This window comes from Sphaerodactylus townsendi, linkage group LG08 (genome assembly GCF_021028975.2).
Source record: "Sphaerodactylus townsendi isolate TG3544 linkage group LG08, MPM_Stown_v2.3, whole genome shotgun sequence".
NCBI classification, from domain to species: domain Eukaryota; kingdom Metazoa; phylum Chordata; class Lepidosauria; order Squamata; family Sphaerodactylidae; genus Sphaerodactylus; species Sphaerodactylus townsendi.
Genome location: NC_059432.1, coordinates 7022949 through 7043221, shown reverse-complemented (window position 1 = coordinate 7043221; position 20273 = coordinate 7022949). Strand labels below are relative to the sequence as shown.

Sequence of the window (20273 nt, the reverse complement as noted above, 5' to 3'; positions counted from 1 at the left end):
AAAAGGTTCGCCATCACTGGATTAGGAAGATCCGGTCAATCTTTGAGAAATGGATGAGAGAAGCCGGCTTTAACGAAGAAGAAGAATGAACTTTCTGCTGCTTGCATGAAAAAAACGAAGAAGAAGAAGGGAGGGGGGGGGAGAAAAAGGGGGAAATGTGTAGTCTGATTAAAAACATAGAATGTTTCTGTTACAAAATTAAAAAAGAAGAAGTCTCAATGCCATCTCCTGGTGCTGTTGTCACTACAAGAAGGCATCTGCACGGGAGGCCTGGCGGTGGGCCAGTGGGGGGGGGGGGCGCACAGGGCCCATCGGGATCACACGTTGCAGCACCATCGGAGGCGGACACGTGAAGCTGCCTTCGAGCGCGACGGCGCGCCGGCCGGCCAAGGTCCGCGTGGCCGAAGGCTTTCCTGGCTGGAATCCGCGGGGCGTTGTGGGTCTGCCCGGGTTGTGTAGCCGAGTCCCAGCCGCATTGCCTCCCGGCGTGTCGGCTGCCCCCGTGGCCGGCGTCTGCAGGAGAGGCGGCGGGAGCGGCTGCTGCTTCTGGGACACGCCCGGGCAGCCCCCGGCGCTGCAGACGGGGAGGAGGAGGAGGAGGAGGAGGAGGAGGAGGCGCGCGTGGTCCCGGACCCAGGCGCCGCCCCTCCCTCTCCCGCGCTGGCCGGGGGGGCGGGGGGGGAGGCTGCGCCCGGAGCACGTGCCGCGGGACTCCTCGCACGGGACGGGGGGGGGAGGAGGAGGAGGAGTCTGGATTGGGGCCCGCCCGGGGGGGGGGCGGGGCGTCGCAGTTCCCGCCCGGAGGCGGAGCGCAGCAGCCGGCCCGGCCCAGCCCTTCCCCAGCGCAGCGCAGCCCCGGGGGGCCAGGCCAGGCCGGGCGAGGCGAGGCGAGGAGCGGGATGAGCCGCGGGGAGCAGCAGCAGCAGGAGCGGCGGGTGGCCGTGCGGGGCCCGGGGCCGTGGGGCTTCCGCCTGGTGGGCGGCCGGGACTTCGAGCAGCCCCTCACCGTCTCCAGGGTGAGCAGCCCCTGCGCGCGTGCAGACGGCCCGGCGCCTCCCCTCCCTGCCCGCCCGAGCCACCTGCGCCCACGGGGCCCCCACCCCCCACCTGAGGCCTCGGAGGCGCTGGGAGAAGGGGCGGGGTCCTGCTGCCAACCTGTGTCTGGCCGCGGGGAGCCGGGTTCGAGTCCAGCCAGGAGCGCCTCAGAGGCGAACCGGATGCCGGGGGAGGGGTTGGAGAGGAGAAGCTCTGACGCGGGGGGGGGAGGGGGGGAGAAGGGGCAGGCCTTTGGTCTGGGGTGCCCACCCCCAGGTGCGACCTGCAGGTCTCCTGGAATGGCAGCTGATCTGCAGGAGACGAGCTTTGGGGACACACGGACGCACGCAGTGCCCCCCCCACCCCACCCCAGGGTCACTCTGGGAGGGCTTTGCTTTTGTCTGAGCAGGGATCTAACCCTCAGCCCCCCCCCCCCGCAGCCACCGATGACGTCCTTCAACCCCCCCTCCCCCCAGTAAATTTTTGTTTTATTTGGGGTTTCCGTTGAATGTGTTGGACATGCAGCCCCCCTTTGGCTTGTCTCCCACTCCTCTTTGGGACATTCCAACTTCTGCAAACGCTGGCGAGGCCACTGTGCTGCGGATGTCCCAGGTGTGTGACGTGGGCTACGTGCCGCTACCTGGGCAGCACCTGGGTGCTCTTTTTTTTCAGCACAGCTTCTCTGTCACAGTAAAATGTGTGTGGATTTCTGCCAGAGTAAACCTTTCAGTCCTTAAGGTGCCGCAAAAGTCTTGATTTCAGATAAAGCTGGGAAGAACAAACTTTTTTTACCATGTGTGGAACGGAAGGGGGGGGGTACAGAATCAAACCCCAGCCTTGCCCTCAGAACTCAAAGAAGCTGGTTTCCCCAAAAGTTGTGCAAGAGGGTTTTTCTTACAACTTGAAAAATGCATCACAAAACTGCAAAACTAACACGGAGGTGGCTGGATTTGCCCACCTGTGAAAGCTTTACTGACTTGGTGTGGAAATTTATAAGGTATTGACTTTTTATTTCCAAATTGTACTTTCCTAATGTGACCGAAATTCTGCTTTATTTGTTCCAAGGTCAAAGGTTTAAAAAATTGCATTTTCAAAATTGTGTGATTAAAATATTTCGACGAACGTAAGTGTCTGTAAATAAATTGATTTAAAAAGACATCCAAGTCAGCAGCTGTGGCTTTCTTAGATGTAATAAGTGGCTTCTGGTCAAAGATCAGTCATTTAAACTCTGCTCTTCTATGCGAAGGAAAGATCCCTGCAGGGCGTGGGGGTGGCCCGTCCTCCTGGCCTCACAGCGGCTGAGGTTCGAGAGCCGGCCTGCCCTCCTCGAGTGAGTTCGTAGCTTGTGTGATTTCCATGCCCTCTGCAAGCCGAAGCTCAATCTCTCCACCTGTCCATGGATTTGGGCTCCACTCGTCGGGCCGTGGCGGCTGCCACGGAGAAGCCTTGTTTTGCTTACCAAGTTCGGAAAGGAAAATTCTGGCCACAGTCTTGCTTGGAGTCTTGGCATATTCGCAGAGAGCCATATAGTGAAAACAAGGAAATGTCTGTAGTTCAAACAAGGAAATGCCGCACGTAACTAGCAGCTTTGAAATATTGTCCTAGTTGGTACACACACCACTTCGTTCATGTCAAACAGTCATCACTTAATTAGGATGTATCCTTGTTCGACAAAAGTGTTTACAGACAGAAAGCCTGATTGGGTGGCTCGTTCAGATCCGTCTTCTTTGTGTGTTAGGTCTCTGGTTTAAGTTTCTTTCCCACATATCGATCCAACCTGGTGGCTGACTTTCTCACAGCCTCTTCCAAGATGGCAAATTGACAGGGGATGGGCGTCCGAGGCCCCCCTGTGCTCGCAGGACCACTGCGTTTCCCCTCCTTCCTTCCCCCAGAGCTTGTCGAAAGGCCGTGCTGGTGCCCTGGGGGCTCTTGAGGGCAACAAGTGTAGTTGATTATGCTTAACCACAACAGAGGAGGAGCGCGAGGTGGTGGCTCCGGGTTACCCCTCTTCGTTCTCATTCCCCAAGTCCTCCTAACTGTACCTTCTCACAGGTCTCAGAGAACTGCTGTGCAAAGTGAAAGGTGTGTGTATGGGGGGGGGGGGACATCCCATTCTGTGAGATCCAAAGGGTAGTATCTGTGTAGTAATGAGTAACTGTCTGCAGCTGCAACAGATAGGAGCTAGTCCTGGCCATTCAGTGAGTCACAGCTGAGAGACTGGCACCTGCTGGGCACTCTGCCATTTTGTCCTCCCCCTGTGTTGCCCCACAGTGGGGAGAGGATTGGAGAAGTGAAACTGTTTTCCACCCCCACCCCCCACCCCCCGTTGCAGTGTGTGTTTAGCTGCCTTCCTTATCCTGAGCGTTCCGGCCATTAGAAGCCCAAAGACTTCTCTGCATCATTCAAGTGTTTGACCCGGCATCTTGAGTGAAATTATTTCAGATCCCGAAGGGAAGCTTGAAATCCATTTTATTTAGAATAGGAGGCCAACTTTTTGAGAATAAGTGTGGCGTAGTGGTTAGGGCACGGGCCCCCAATCTTTTGGAGCCTGTGGGCACATTTGGAATTCCAGTACAGCATGGTGGGTGCAGAAACAAAATGGCTGCCTCAGGGGGTGGAGCCAGCGACAAAATGCTTGCCACAGATTCACTTCAGTAACACAAGCGTAGATCCTTGTGCTGTGGTGGCAGCTGCTGCCAAAGCAACATTTTAAAGGAAAATCTGCACAGCCAATCAAATCTAGGAATAGTCAGTCTGAAGCCTTGCTGGGCAAAAACCCCATGTGGCCCCACCCGTGTACTGAAAACACTGGGGAAGGTGGCAGAAAAGGTGTCTGTGGGCTTTGTGGCATTTTGGGAAGCGTGTTTTGAGTGTTAGGCTGGGATCTCGGAGATCCAGTTCGAATGCTTGCTCTTCTATGGGGTTGTTGGACCTGCCACATCTCTGGAACCTGCCACAGTCTCTGGAACCAGCAGAGAGAAGTAGCAGTGGAGAAGAGGACTGGGCCAGGAAGAGCAGAGTGAGCTCTGGTTTTCATTTTGGAGGACTTTTTTCAAAGCCACATCTTTTTAAACAGTGTATTTTAACTGTAAAGGATTCAGTGGTGTTGATGAGCGGGTCAGCCGCCTGGCCTTCCCCCCCCAAACACCCAAAAAGCCTTTTATTTCTGCTTCTATGGAATTCCTTACATTAACAGGGGTTAGCAGCGTTATCTCTTTTTCTCCTTGTAAGGTTGCTGAGAGGTGGGGCTGCTGAGGCTGCTAAGAGGTGGGGGTTAACAGGGGTTATCTCTTTTTTCTTTTTGTCCTGGGGCTGCTGAGAGGTGGGGCTGCTGAGAGGTGAGTCAGTCAGTCTTTAGCTCAGTCTCTGGAACCAGCGGCGCACTCCTAACAGCGCGCGCAGTTTTATTTTTTAAAAAACTAAGCAAGGACATTTCTTGAGGGATAGTAGGTACAGATAGCTCAAGGGGGCACTGATTAAAAGTTTAATATTTAAATATCTAAACAAAATCAGATATGAAGGCAGGAAGCCAGCAGAGGGATGGGGGCTTTCCAGTGTTTTGCACTGAGTGTCACATGTACGACTATCTGCCAATAGGACACAAGTTGTGGGTGTGCCCTCGCTGCAATGAGCTCCTGGCACTCAGGTAATGTGTGCGTTCTCTTGAAGCCAAGGTGGCAGACCTGGATAAGCTGAGAGAGGCAGAGAGGGTGACAGACGCGAGTCCCACTCCCAAGGTGACATCTCTTCAGATGTCATGGGGAATGAAGGTCTTGGGGACGGAGGGTGCCAGTCTGAGGTGGGGGAAGATGCTCCCTTAGATGAGACACCTTCCCTAGCTGGTGATCAGATATCCTCTCGCACTGAGGATACCCCTCGGGGAGGTGGGGGGCTCCTCGTAGTAGGTGATTTGATCATTAGAAATGTTGAGAGTTGGGTTTGTGAGAGGCGTGATGACCGCATGGTGACTTGCCTGCCTGGTGCGAAGGTTGCGGATGTCACGCTTCATCTAGATAGGCTGTTAGACATTGCTGGGGTGGAGTCAGCAGTTGTGGTCCACATTGGCACCAACGACATTGGGAAATGTAGCCGGGAAGTTCTGGAAGCTAAATTTAGGCTGCTAGTCCCCCCCCCACCCCCCCCCCCCCCCACCCCCCCCCCCCCCCACCCCCCCCCCCCCCCACCCCCCCCCCCCCCCACCCCCCCCCCCCCCCACCCCCCCCCCCCCCCACCCCCCCCCCCCCCCACCCCCCCCCCCCCCCACCCCCCCCCCCCCCCACCCCCCCCCCCCCCCACCCCCCCCCCCCCCCACCCCCCCCCCCCCCCACCCCCCCCCCCCCCCACCCCCCCCCCCCCCCACCCCCCCCCCCCCCCACCCCCCCCCCCCCCCACCCCCCCCCCCCCCCACCCCCCCCCCCCCCCACCCCCCCCCCCCCCCACCCCCCCCCCCCCCCACCCCCCCCCCCCCCCACCCCCCCCCCCCCCCACCCCCCCCCCCCCCCACCCCCCCCCCCCCCCACCCCCCCCCCCCCCCACCCCCCCCCCCCCCCACCCCCCCCCCCCCCCACCCCCCCCCCCCCCCACCCCCCCCCCCCCCCACCCCCCCCCCCCCCCACCCCCCCCCCCCCCCACCCCCCCCCCCCCCCACCCCCCCCCCCCCCCACCCCCCCCCCCCCCCACCCCCCCCCCCCCCCACCCCCCCCCCCCCCCACCCCCCCCCCCCCCCACCCCCCCCCCCCCCCACCCCCCCCCCCCCCCACCCCCCCCCCCCCCCACCCCCCCCCCCCCCCACCCCCCCCCCCCCCCACCCCCCCCCCCCCCCACCCCCCCCCCCCCCCACCCCCCCCCCCCCCCACCCCCCCCCCCCCCCACCCCCCCCCCCCCCCACCCCCCCCCCCCCCCACCCCCCCCCCCCCCCACCCCCCCCCCCCCCCACCCCCCCCCCCCCCCACCCCCCCCCCCCCCCACCCCCCCCCCCCCCCACCCCCCCCCCCCCCCACCCCCCCCCCCCCCCACCCCCCCCCCCCCCCACCCCCCCCCCCCCCCACCCCCCCCCCCCCCCACCCCCCCCCCCCCCCACCCCCCCCCCCCCCCACCCCCCCCCCCCCCCACCCCCCCCCCCCCCCACCCCCCCCCCCCCCCACCCCCCCCCCCCCCCACCCCCCCCCCCCCCCACCCCCCCCCCCCCCCACCCCCCCCCCCCCCCACCCCCCCCCCCCCCCACCCCCCCCCCCCCCCACCCCCCCCCCCCCCCACCCCCCCCCCCCCCCACCCCCCCCCCCCCCCACCCCCCCCCCCCCCCACCCCCCCCCCCCCCCACCCCCCCCCCCCCCCACCCCCCCCCCCCCCCACCCCCCCCCCCCCCCACCCCCCCCCCCCCCCACCCCCCCCCCCCCCCACCCCCCCCCCCCCCCACCCCCCCCCCCCCCCACCCCCCCCCCCCCCCACCCCCCCCCCCCCCCACCCCCCCCCCCCCCCACCCCCCCCCCCCCCCACCCCCCCCCCCCCCCACCCCCCCCCCCCCCCACCCCCCCCCCCCCCCACCCCCCCCCCCCCCCACCCCCCCCCCCCCCCACCCCCCCCCCCCCCCACCCCCCCCCCCCCCCACCCCCCCCCCCCCCCACCCCCCCCCCCCCCCACCCCCCCCCCCCCCCACCCCCCCCCCCCCCCACCCCCCCCCCCCCCCACCCCCCCCCCCCCCCACCCCCCCCCCCCCCCACCCCCCCCCCCCCCCACCCCCCCCCCCCCCCACCCCCCCCCCCCCCCACCCCCCCCCCCCCCCACCCCCCCCCCCCCCCACCCCCCCCCCCCCCCACCCCCCCCCCCCCCCACCCCCCCCCCCCCCCACCCCCCCCCCCCCCCACCCCCCCCCCCCCCCACCCCCCCCCCCCCCCACCCCCCCCCCCCCCCACCCCCCCCCCCCCCCACCCCCCCCCCCCCCCACCCCCCCCCCCCCCCACCCCCCCCCCCCCCCACCCCCCCCCCCCCCCACCCCCCCCCCCCCCCACCCCCCCCCCCCCCCACCCCCCCCCCCCCCCACCCCCCCCCCCCCCCACCCCCCCCCCCCCCCACCCCCCCCCCCCCCCACCCCCCCCCCCCCCCACCCCCCCCCCCCCCCACCCCCCCCCCCCCCCACCCCCCCCCCCCCCCACCCCCCCCCCCCCCCACCCCCCCCCCCCCCCACCCCCCCCCCCCCCCACCCCCCCCCCCCCCCACCCCCCCCCCCCCCCACCCCCCCCCCCCCCCACCCCCCCCCCCCCCCACCCCCCCCCCCCCCCACCCCCCCCCCCCCCCACCCCCCCCCCCCCCCACCCCCCCCCCCCCCCACCCCCCCCCCCCCCCACCCCCCCCCCCCCCCACCCCCCCCCCCCCCCACCCCCCCCCCCCCCCACCCCCCCCCCCCCCCACCCCCCCCCCCCCCCACCCCCCCCCCCCCCCACCCCCCCCCCCCCCCACCCCCCCCCCCCCCCACCCCCCCCCCCCCCCACCCCCCCCCCCCCCCACCCCCCCCCCCCCCCACCCCCCCCCCCCCCCACCCCCCCCCCCCCCCACCCCCCCCCCCCCCCACCCCCCCCCCCCCCCACCCCCCCCCCCCCCCACCCCCCCCCCCCCCCACCCCCCCCCCCCCCCACCCCCCCCCCCCCCCACCCCCCCCCCCCCCCACCCCCCCCCCCCCCCACCCCCCCCCCCCCCCACCCCCCCCCCCCCCCACCCCCCCCCCCCCCCACCCCCCCCCCCCCCCACCCCCCCCCCCCCCCACCCCCCCCCCCCCCCACCCCCCCCCCCCCCCACCCCCCCCCCCCCCCACCCCCCCCCCCCCCCACCCCCCCCCCCCCCCACCCCCCCCCCCCCCCACCCCCCCCCCCCCCCACCCCCCCCCCCCCCCACCCCCCCCCCCCCCCACCCCCCCCCCCCCCCACCCCCCCCCCCCCCCACCCCCCCCCCCCCCCACCCCCCCCCCCCCCCACCCCCCCCCCCCCCCACCCCCCCCCCCCCCCACCCCCCCCCCCCCCCACCCCCCCCCCCCCCCACCCCCCCCCCCCCCCACCCCCCCCCCCCCCCACCCCCCCCCCCCCCCACCCCCCCCCCCCCCCACCCCCCCCCCCCCCCACCCCCCCCCCCCCCCACCCCCCCCCCCCCCCACCCCCCCCCCCCCCCACCCCCCCCCCCCCCCACCCCCCCCCCCCCCCACCCCCCCCCCCCCCCACCCCCCCCCCCCCCCACCCCCCCCCCCCCCCACCCCCCCCCCCCCCCACCCCCCCCCCCCCCCACCCCCCCCCCCCCCCACCCCCCCCCCCCCCCACCCCCCCCCCCCCCCACCCCCCCCCCCCCCCACCCCCCCCCCCCCCCACCCCCCCCCCCCCCCACCCCCCCCCCCCCCCACCCCCCCCCCCCCCCACCCCCCCCCCCCCCCACCCCCCCCCCCCCCCACCCCCCCCCCCCCCCACCCCCCCCCCCCCCCACCCCCCCCCCCCCCCACCCCCCCCCCCCCCCACCCCCCCCCCCCCCCACCCCCCCCCCCCCCCACCCCCCCCCCCCCCCACCCCCCCCCCCCCCCACCCCCCCCCCCCCCCACCCCCCCCCCCCCCCACCCCCCCCCCCCCCCACCCCCCCCCCCCCCCACCCCCCCCCCCCCCCACCCCCCCCCCCCCCCACCCCCCCCCCCCCCCACCCCCCCCCCCCCCCACCCCCCCCCCCCCCCACCCCCCCCCCCCCCCACCCCCCCCCCCCCCCACCCCCCCCCCCCCCCACCCCCCCCCCCCCCCACCCCCCCCCCCCCCCACCCCCCCCCCCCCCCACCCCCCCCCCCCCCCACCCCCCCCCCCCCCCACCCCCCCCCCCCCCCACCCCCCCCCCCCCCCACCCCCCCCCCCCCCCACCCCCCCCCCCCCCCACCCCCCCCCCCCCCCACCCCCCCCCCCCCCCACCCCCCCCCCCCCCCACCCCCCCCCCCCCCCACCCCCCCCCCCCCCCACCCCCCCCCCCCCCCACCCCCCCCCCCCCCCACCCCCCCCCCCCCCCACCCCCCCCCCCCCCCACCCCCCCCCCCCCCCACCCCCCCCCCCCCCCACCCCCCCCCCCCCCCACCCCCCCCCCCCCCCACCCCCCCCCCCCCCCACCCCCCCCCCCCCCCACCCCCCCCCCCCCCCACCCCCCCCCCCCCCCACCCCCCCCCCCCCCCACCCCCCCCCCCCCCCACCCCCCCCCCCCCCCACCCCCCCCCCCCCCCACCCCCCCCCCCCCCCACCCCCCCCCCCCCCCACCCCCCCCCCCCCCCACCCCCCCCCCCCCCCACCCCCCCCCCCCCCCACCCCCCCCCCCCCCCACCCCCCCCCCCCCCCACCCCCCCCCCCCCCCACCCCCCCCCCCCCCCACCCCCCCCCCCCCCCACCCCCCCCCCCCCCCACCCCCCCCCCCCCCCACCCCCCCCCCCCCCCACCCCCCCCCCCCCCCACCCCCCCCCCCCCCCACCCCCCCCCCCCCCCACCCCCCCCCCCCCCCACCCCCCCCCCCCCCCACCCCCCCCCCCCCCCACCCCCCCCCCCCCCCACCCCCCCCCCCCCCCACCCCCCCCCCCCCCCACCCCCCCCCCCCCCCACCCCCCCCCCCCCCCACCCCCCCCCCCCCCCACCCCCCCCCCCCCCCACCCCCCCCCCCCCCCACCCCCCCCCCCCCCCACCCCCCCCCCCCCCCACCCCCCCCCCCCCCCACCCCCCCCCCCCCCCACCCCCCCCCCCCCCCACCCCCCCCCCCCCCCACCCCCCCCCCCCCCCACCCCCCCCCCCCCCCACCCCCCCCCCCCCCCACCCCCCCCCCCCCCCACCCCCCCCCCCCCCCACCCCCCCCCCCCCCCACCCCCCCCCCCCCCCACCCCCCCCCCCCCCCACCCCCCCCCCCCCCCACCCCCCCCCCCCCCCACCCCCCCCCCCCCCCACCCCCCCCCCCCCCCACCCCCCCCCCCCCCCACCCCCCCCCCCCCCCACCCCCCCCCCCCCCCACCCCCCCCCCCCCCCACCCCCCCCCCCCCCCACCCCCCCCCCCCCCCACCCCCCCCCCCCCCCACCCCCCCCCCCCCCCACCCCCCCCCCCCCCCACCCCCCCCCCCCCCCACCCCCCCCCCCCCCCACCCCCCCCCCCCCCCACCCCCCCCCCCCCCCACCCCCCCCCCCCCCCACCCCCCCCCCCCCCCACCCCCCCCCCCCCCCACCCCCCCCCCCCCCCACCCCCCCCCCCCCCCACCCCCCCCCCCCCCCACCCCCCCCCCCCCCCACCCCCCCCCCCCCCCACCCCCCCCCCCCCCCACCCCCCCCCCCCCCCACCCCCCCCCCCCCCCACCCCCCCCCCCCCCCACCCCCCCCCCCCCCCACCCCCCCCCCCCCCCACCCCCCCCCCCCCCCACCCCCCCCCCCCCCCACCCCCCCCCCCCCCCACCCCCCCCCCCCCCCACCCCCCCCCCCCCCCACCCCCCCCCCCCCCCACCCCCCCCCCCCCCCACCCCCCCCCCCCCCCACCCCCCCCCCCCCCCACCCCCCCCCCCCCCCACCCCCCCCCCCCCCCACCCCCCCCCCCCCCCACCCCCCCCCCCCCCCACCCCCCCCCCCCCCCACCCCCCCCCCCCCCCACCCCCCCCCCCCCCCACCCCCCCCCCCCCCCACCCCCCCCCCCCCCCACCCCCCCCCCCCCCCACCCCCCCCCCCCCCCACCCCCCCCCCCCCCCACCCCCCCCCCCCCCCACCCCCCCCCCCCCCCACCCCCCCCCCCCCCCACCCCCCCCCCCCCCCACCCCCCCCCCCCCCCACCCCCCCCCCCCCCCACCCCCCCCCCCCCCCACCCCCCCCCCCCCCCACCCCCCCCCCCCCCCACCCCCCCCCCCCCCCACCCCCCCCCCCCCCCACCCCCCCCCCCCCCCACCCCCCCCCCCCCCCACCCCCCCCCCCCCCCACCCCCCCCCCCCCCCACCCCCCCCCCCCCCCACCCCCCCCCCCCCCCACCCCCCCCCCCCCCCACCCCCCCCCCCCCCCACCCCCCCCCCCCCCCACCCCCCCCCCCCCCCACCCCCCCCCCCCCCCACCCCCCCCCCCCCCCACCCCCCCCCCCCCCCACCCCCCCCCCCCCCCACCCCCCCCCCCCCCCACCCCCCCCCCCCCCCACCCCCCCCCCCCCCCACCCCCCCCCCCCCCCACCCCCCCCCCCCCCCACCCCCCCCCCCCCCCACCCCCCCCCCCCCCCACCCCCCCCCCCCCCCACCCCCCCCCCCCCCCACCCCCCCCCCCCCCCACCCCCCCCCCCCCCCACCCCCCCCCCCCCCCACCCCCCCCCCCCCCCACCCCCCCCCCCCCCCACCCCCCCCCCCCCCCACCCCCCCCCCCCCCCACCCCCCCCCCCCCCCACCCCCCCCCCCCCCCACCCCCCCCCCCCCCCACCCCCCCCCCCCCCCACCCCCCCCCCCCCCCACCCCCCCCCCCCCCCACCCCCCCCCCCCCCCACCCCCCCCCCCCCCCACCCCCCCCCCCCCCCACCCCCCCCCCCCCCCACCCCCCCCCCCCCCCACCCCCCCCCCCCCCCACCCCCCCCCCCCCCCACCCCCCCCCCCCCCCACCCCCCCCCCCCCCCACCCCCCCCCCCCCCCACCCCCCCCCCCCCCCACCCCCCCCCCCCCCCACCCCCCCCCCCCCCCACCCCCCCCCCCCCCCACCCCCCCCCCCCCCCACCCCCCCCCCCCCCCACCCCCCCCCCCCCCCACCCCCCCCCCCCCCCACCCCCCCCCCCCCCCACCCCCCCCCCCCCCCACCCCCCCCCCCCCCCACCCCCCCCCCCCCCCACCCCCCCCCCCCCCCACCCCCCCCCCCCCCCACCCCCCCCCCCCCCCACCCCCCCCCCCCCCCACCCCCCCCCCCCCCCACCCCCCCCCCCCCCCACCCCCCCCCCCCCCCACCCCCCCCCCCCCCCACCCCCCCCCCCCCCCACCCCCCCCCCCCCCCACCCCCCCCCCCCCCCACCCCCCCCCCCCCCCACCCCCCCCCCCCCCCACCCCCCCCCCCCCCCACCCCCCCCCCCCCCCACCCCCCCCCCCCCCCACCCCCCCCCCCCCCCACCCCCCCCCCCCCCCACCCCCCCCCCCCCCCACCCCCCCCCCCCCCCACCCCCCCCCCCCCCCACCCCCCCCCCCCCCCACCCCCCCCCCCCCCCACCCCCCCCCCCCCCCACCCCCCCCCCCCCCCACCCCCCCCCCCCCCCACCCCCCCCCCCCCCCACCCCCCCCCCCCCCCACCCCCCCCCCCCCCCACCCCCCCCCCCCCCCACCCCCCCCCCCCCCCACCCCCCCCCCCCCCCACCCCCCCCCCCCCCCACCCCCCCCCCCCCCCACCCCCCCCCCCCCCCACCCCCCCCCCCCCCCACCCCCCCCCCCCCCCACCCCCCCCCCCCCCCACCCCCCCCCCCCCCCACCCCCCCCCCCCCCCACCCCCCCCCCCCCCCACCCCCCCCCCCCCCCACCCCCCCCCCCCCCCACCCCCCCCCCCCCCCACCCCCCCCCCCCCCCACCCCCCCCCCCCCCCACCCCCCCCCCCCCCCACCCCCCCCCCCCCCCACCCCCCCCCCCCCCCACCCCCCCCCCCCCCCACCCCCCCCCCCCCCCACCCCCCCCCCCCCCCACCCCCCCCCCCCCCCACCCCCCCCCCCCCCCACCCCCCCCCCCCCCCACCCCCCCCCCCCCCCACCCCCCCCCCCCCCCACCCCCCCCCCCCCCCACCCCCCCCCCCCCCCACCCCCCCCCCCCCCCACCCCCCCCCCCCCCCACCCCCCCCCCCCCCCACCCCCCCCCCCCCCCACCCCCCCCCCCCCCCACCCCCCCCCCCCCCCACCCCCCCCCCCCCCCACCCCCCCCCCCCCCCACCCCCCCCCCCCCCCACCCCCCCCCCCCCCCACCCCCCCCCCCCCCCACCCCCCCCCCCCCCCACCCCCCCCCCCCCCCACCCCCCCCCCCCCCCACCCCCCCCCCCCCCCACCCCCCCCCCCCCCCACCCCCCCCCCCCCCCACCCCCCCCCCCCCCCACCCCCCCCCCCCCCCACCCCCCCCCCCCCCCACCCCCCCCCCCCCCCACCCCCCCCCCCCCCCACCCCCCCCCCCCCCCACCCCCCCCCCCCCCCACCCCCCCCCCCCCCCACCCCCCCCCCCCCCCACCCCCCCCCCCCCCCACCCCCCCCCCCCCCCACCCCCCCCCCCCCCCACCCCCCCCCCCCCCCACCCCCCCCCCCCCCCACCCCCCCCCCCCCCCACCCCCCCCCCCCCCCACCCCCCCCCCCCCCCACCCCCCCCCCCCCCCACCCCCCCCCCCCCCCACCCCCCCCCCCCCCCACCCCCCCCCCCCCCCACCCCCCCCCCCCCCCACCCCCCCCCCCCCCCACCCCCCCCCCCCCCCACCCCCCCCCCCCCCCACCCCCCCCCCCCCCCACCCCCCCCCCCCCCCACCCCCCCCCCCCCCCACCCCCCCCCCCCCCCACCCCCCCCCCCCCCCACCCCCCCCCCCCCCCACCCCCCCCCCCCCCCACCCCCCCCCCCCCCCACCCCCCCCCCCCCCCACCCCCCCCCCCCCCCACCCCCCCCCCCCCCCACCCCCCCCCCCCCCCACCCCCCCCCCCCCCCACCCCCCCCCCCCCCCACCCCCCCCCCCCCCCACCCCCCCCCCCCCCCACCCCCCCCCCCCCCCACCCCCCCCCCCCCCCACCCCCCCCCCCCCCCACCCCCCCCCCCCCCCACCCCCCCCCCCCCCCACCCCCCCCCCCCCCCACCCCCCCCCCCCCCCACCCCCCCCCCCCCCCACCCCCCCCCCCCCCCACCCCCCCCCCCCCCCACCCCCCCCCCCCCCCACCCCCCCCCCCCCCCACCCCCCCCCCCCCCCACCCCCCCCCCCCCCCACCCCCCCCCCCCCCCACCCCCCCCCCCCCCCACCCCCCCCCCCCCCCACCCCCCCCCCCCCCCACCCCCCCCCCCCCCCACCCCCCCCCCCCCCCACCCCCCCCCCCCCCCACCCCCCCCCCCCCCCACCCCCCCCCCCCCCCACCCCCCCCCCCCCCCACCCCCCCCCCCCCCCACCCCCCCCCCCCCCCACCCCCCCCCCCCCCCACCCCCCCCCCCCCCCACCCCCCCCCCCCCCCACCCCCCCCCCCCCCCACCCCCCCCCCCCCCCACCCCCCCCCCCCCCCACCCCCCCCCCCCCCCACCCCCCCCCCCCCCCACCCCCCCCCCCCCCCACCCCCCCCCCCCCCCACCCCCCCCCCCCCCCACCCCCCCCCCCCCCCACCCCCCCCCCCCCCCACCCCCCCCCCCCCCCACCCCCCCCCCCCCCCACCCCCCCCCCCCCCCACCCCCCCCCCCCCCCACCCCCCCCCCCCCCCACCCCCCCCCCCCCCCACCCCCCCCCCCCCCCACCCCCCCCCCCCCCCACCCCCCCCCCCCCCCACCCCCCCCCCCCCCCACCCCCCCCCCCCCCCACCCCCCCCCCCCCCCACCCCCCCCCCCCCCCACCCCCCCCCCCCCCCACCCCCCCCCCCCCCCACCCCCCCCCCCCCCCACCCCCCCCCCCCCCCACCCCCCCCCCCCCCCACCCCCCCCCCCCCCCACCCCCCCCCCCCCCCACCCCCCCCCCCCCCCACCCCCCCCCCCCCCCACCCCCCCCCCCCCCCACCCCCCCCCCCCCCCACCCCCCCCCCCCCCCACCCCCCCCCCCCCCCACCCCCCCCCCCCCCCACCCCCCCCCCCCCCCACCCCCCCCCCCCCCCACCCCCCCCCCCCCCCCCCCCCCCCCCCCCCCACCCCCCCCCCCCCCCCCCCCCCCCCCCCCCCACCCCCCCCCCCTCCCCCCCCCCCCCCCCCCCAACCCCCCCCCCCACCACCCCCCCCCCCCCACCCCCCCCCCCCCCCACCCCCCCCCCCCCCCACCCCCCCCCCCCCACCCCCCCCCTCCCCCCACCCCTCCCCCCCCCCAACCCCCCCCCCCCCCGCCCCGCCCCCCCCCCCAACCCCCCCCTCCCCCCCCCCCCCCCCCCCCCCACCAACCCCCAACACACCTCCCAACCCCCCCCCCCCCCCCACCACCCCCCCCCGCCGTTCCCCCCCCCCCCCCCCCCCCACCAGAACTGTCTTTTGCTGTTACTGTCATGTCATCCAAAAAATCCTTGAACCCATCAAGCAAGTTATTGTCTGAACGGGGAGTTTGACACTTCTTTCCCTTCCCCACTCACAAGTGAGATGGGTGGGGCTGAGAGTGCTCCAAAGAGCCCAAGGTCACCCAGCTGTTGCATGAATCGGGCTAATCTGTGTCTGTGAGGCACCGCGCAGCAGTCGGAGCTGGGAGGAGCCGCAGCACATCCTTTGCAAATTCTTCACTATCGCAGACATAGCTGCTGAACGGAGGCAAAATCTCTGCCCAGAAACAGGCTTTGCCTGTTGGATGTGGTGGGTTTTCCGGGCTGTGTGGCCGTGGTCTGGTGAACGTTTCGCCTGCATCTGTGGCTGGCATCTTCAGAGGTGTATCACAGCGGGAAGCCTGTTACACACTGTGTGTGTGTGGATGTGAGGTTTCGCACTGCTATTTCTGTGATAGTGAAGAATTTGCAAAGGACACAGTGGCCCAAAGTAGAATTGAAGTTCAAAACACACTTACACACAACTCCACACCCTGGAAGGGTGCAAGATAAAAACAAACGGTACAGCCAGACTCTATTTGTGAGAGAAGTGGTTGAGACATATTCTGTTTCCGAGGAAAGCCAGTGGATTCAGGGGCCAGCCGAGTGGGTCCAGCACCGGGAACCCCAAATAGAGCCTCCCTTTGTTTTACATAAGCTGGGAATTTCTTGAATTCTGATGACTCACTCTGGCCCGGCCCGGCCCCCACCCCCCTCACTTTCCTGAGAATTCCCTTCAGCCCTGAGAAAAATCTGTGCAGTCCCAGCATGTCCTTCTCTACCTATATATGGAGATGCAATCAGACCCTCTGGTGCTTGACTCACAGTCGTTAGGGGGGATGCCTGTTCAGTGTGTCACTGTTGTCTGCAACTGGGGATATTCCAGGGAGCCGCTTGCCTCCAAAGCAGAGGTCATGTTTAGTTCAGTGTTCTGGCTGCTCTGCTCTTGGTGTTAGAATTTGTTTCGTATAAAATAGGATAATTTAGCAGAGTTCTCAAAAAGTATTGTACATCTCAAAGCTGATCTAGTGTCTGTGTGTGCCAGGAACAAAATTATTTAAACCCTTTTATCTATCAAATCTGATATACTTGATTTATGATAGGAACTCCACTTCTGGATAGGATGAATATAGTTTCCTAGTCTATTCTAACTAACTGGGATGGGGGGAGAGACAGGGCCTGGGCCCTGCCCTCAAGGCTGCTAGACGGGGAGAAAAACAACGCAAAAAATGTGTGTGCCAATGGAGGTCTGGGAACGAGGAAGGAAGCAAGTTTCCCTGAGAGCATCAGTCTACATGTCAAATGGAATAGTGTCAGAGCAGTAGAGAAAGGATGCCCAGTGCTTCGATCCCTCTGACTTAACAGACAGCTCAGAATCCTTCACTTCCAACACCCCCTTGACACAGTCTGTCATATCAATCTTGTTTCTTAGACCCTCAAATCGAATTCTAGGAAGGAACGTCTGCAGTAATTTCTCCTGCTGGGGAGTACGTTAGCTTGATAGCGTCTTCCCACCGGGTGATGCTTTATGTCAATATGCTTGGTGCGCATATTTAGATCTTCCTGCTTAGATAGGGATATGCTGCTCTCATTGTTCTTGTGAGATACGATTGTCCCTGGGCCAGCCGGTAGCTGGTGTAGCCACAGGGTTTCATGATAATCCTGCTCTACTGATACGCAGTCATCTTCTGTGCTGTATAATACTGCTTTGTCCTTTCTTACTTGGGAACAAAACCGATGCGAGTGCAATGTCACAATCAGGTAATTGAAAACAAAGCGCATTGCACTCTGCCACTCAACTTTTTACTAAGTGTATGCGTGCAAAAATCATACATGAATAAAGACACACAAAAGTGAACACAAAGTGAACAAAAAGTGCTACACAACAACACTATAACATGATAAACATACATACATGTCTATACATCGCAATATTCCCATTTGCACGCATGATCCCTTAACAGATTCTTCGATTTGCACTGAATCTCTACATCCACTTCAGATTCTCTTTCCGTCTATAAAACCTGAAGGAGCGGACTCCAATCTTCTTAAAGGGAAAGTATAACGAACACTATATACAATGTAAATCAGGAAGAAGTTATCAATCCTGAATAATGTTGTTGGATATAGTTCAAAGAATGTGTGTGTGTGTGTGTGTGTGTGTGTGTGTGTGTGTGTGTGTGTGTCCACCCATACCAGGTTGTGTGTGTGTGTGTGTGTGTGTGTGTGTGTGTGTGTGTGTGTGAGAGAGAGAGAGAGAGAGAGAGAGAGAGAGAGAGAGAGAGAGAGAGATAAAAATAATGTCACACACTATTTTGGAATAAATCATCTTGTTTGGTATGCAGTGTGTTGCTTCTACTATATATCTCCCATTTATTGATGGTTAGTTTCATCGATCAGCTTCACTTGTGTGAGCCTTCACGTGGGATTCCTGAAGGAACTTGATCACACTTATGACTACCGCAGGATCTTCATATCAAAACAGAACACGCGTTTTGTTGCCCTTTTCAAACTAGCATCTCTTCATCTGTGCAAACCTTCTGTTCAACTAATGTCTGGTGTGGTCAGTGTAAAGAAGCTTATCCAAAACTTCATGTTATACATTCTTAGCAGGCAGTTTGTGGGTGTTGTCTTGCTGCTTCACGTAGCTCACTTCCATGGGGATTGGTGCTGGGTTGGCTTCTTCCTATCACAGAAACTTTATCAGTTCTTTAATCTTTTGCTGTTGGTTGATGAGAAAGCTTCCATCTTATCCCCCTCTGTACTTGGATAGTGTGAAATGTTGTTTAGTTTCTTGATTTCAACTTGTTTGTTCAGATGATTCATTATTTCTTTGCTGTCACCTGGATTTTCATATGCTACAATCAGGTCATCAACATTATTCGCTCGCTCGCTCGCTCGCTCGCTCGCTCGCTCGCTCACTCACTCACTCATTTATATTTATTAAACCGCCCACCCCCGAAGGGCTCTGGGTGGTGTACAATATAACCTTTCAGTTAAAACATTACATTTTTAAAACCAACCCCTCCCCTCCCCTGCATGCCTCCCCTCCCCCTCCCTCTGCTAGGGTGGGTGGATTATGTCCAGATGCCGGGTCCCCTTCCCTCCCCTCTCTTGCATGCCAGCCCTCATTCCCTCCCCTCCCTTGCATGCCATCTCTCCCTCCCCTCCCCCTCCCTCCGCACCAACATTTCAGAGTATTATCGAGAGACTCTCCTACACAACTATCAGATGATGAGCATCTCTTTGTCTCGTAAGCAGTAGATGATCATAATCCCTAAGTGTAGGGGACGGCACCTATCAGCGGCTCTCTCCCCTGAAGGCCCAGTGGAACAACCCTGTCTTGCAGGCCCCACAGAACTTCTCAAAGTCCCACTGGGCCCAGGTGGATCGAGGCAGAGTGTTCCACCAGGCTGGGGCCCAGGCACTAAAGGCCCTGGCCTGAGTGGAGGAGTGGAGTGGAGCTGCATCCTAATGGGGCCAGGGACCACCAGCAAATTGGCCTCTGCAGAATGCAAAGGCTGAGATGGGACATAGGGGAGGAGACGGTCCCGCGGAGTGCCTCAAAGGTCAGTACCAACACCTTGAAGGTGATCTGGCATTCAACTGGGAGCCAGTGCAGACGGCACAGCACGTGGGAGATACGGTCCCATATAGAGCATCCTGCGAGAAGCTGTGCCGCTGCTGCATGCTGGACCAGTTTCAACCGCAAGGGAAGGCCCGCATAGAGCGAGTTACAGTTGTCTAACCGGGAGGTGACTGTAGCATGGATCACTGTGGCCAGGTTGGTTTGGAAAAGATAGGGAGCCAGCCACCGAGCTTGGCGTGTGTGTGTGTGTGTGTGTGTATGCAAATATATAAGTCCCATTTTTGTGGTCAATAGGCAGGGATGTATAGGCAGGGATCACATTTACTTCTTTAAGTTTGCTTAACGTGGTCTCTCACCCAGTTTTGTGTCCTAAGCTTTGACTGCTTGTTTGAATCCATAGATGCTCTTCTGTAGTTTGCATACAAGTCTTTCTTTGCCTTTCTGAATACAGCTGGGAGGTTGCTGCATGTAGTTGTCCTCCAAGCCTGAGACACAGCTCTCAAGCTGAAGAAGAAGGGAGGCCGGCAGAAGTGCACAGGATGGCAGGCTAAGCAGCCGTGCTCTTTTGCCCGTCTCAAAGCTGGAAGTCTGCTCCCTGGGCCAAGCCATCGCCTTGCAGTTCAGCCTTCTCCACGCTGACTCACGTGTGCCAGTCACTTCAGGTGTCCTTTTCAAGTGCTTCAGGGAAAACACATTTTGCCTCCCACCGTGCAATCTTCTGACTTCTAAAAGTAAAATAGAAGTCCTTGCATTTTTCTCCCTCTTGCAGGGTGAAGAGCAGATGAGAAGGGGGGGGGGAGGGCAGTTTTTGTCTTGAAAATGGTGAGGTGGGGATTGATCTGCACACTCCTTTTCTCCAGGAGATGCCGCGGTGGATTTGCTGCTCAATCGGACTGCATGTTAAACATGCAATGCTGCCATTGAGCTATCAATGCCTGCTCAGGCAGGCAGCTCCTCTCCAGTGTCTCGGGAAGAGAGAGGCCTTTCACACCACCTGGCAGTTGATTTTTTAAACTGGAGATTGCTGGGGATGGAACCTGGGAAGCTCTGCTCTCCAAAGTCTCAGTCTTTCACGTCACCTACGACTTTACACTTCTTCCAGTGGAGATGCTGGGGGTTGAGCCTGGGGCCTTCTGCATGTCCAGCAGCGGCTCTGCCACTGAGCCACGGCCCCTCTCCGGAGTTGGATCCTGGGCAGCACAGCGTGACGGGATCCCGAGAGGCTCCTCCAGGGAGAGGGACACCCCTTACACCCCCTCTGACCACTCATCCTAATTGGATTGTTATTTGAGGCAGGGAAGCATTTTGTACCACCTGCTGACCAGGAAACAAAAGGAAACCTTGTCCTTACGGACCACAGAGGTCACCCCGTGGGGCATTTTGCTTCCTTGTTTGACACTGGATAGCTTCTAGCGGGGCTGAAATGGAGAGCCATGCGTGGCTTTGCCCGTTCCATTTTTAT

General features: G+C 72.4%; 1 protein-coding gene across 1 annotated transcript in view; it reads left to right on the top strand.

Moving 5' to 3' along the window:
- Positions 1-809: 809 nt before the first annotated feature.
- Positions 810-20273, top strand: part of LOC125437859 (PDZ and LIM domain protein 1-like) — a 44294-nt gene continuing 24830 nt past the window's right edge. Inside the window, exons 1-3 of the mRNA XM_048505886.1 lie at positions 810-1231; positions 1512-1647; positions 18951-19006. Coding sequence (XP_048361843.1) covers positions 900-1231; positions 1512-1647; positions 18951-19006 — 524 coding nt within the window. The 5' untranslated portion in view covers positions 810-899. The remainder of the gene's footprint in view (positions 1232-1511; positions 1648-18950; positions 19007-20273) is intronic.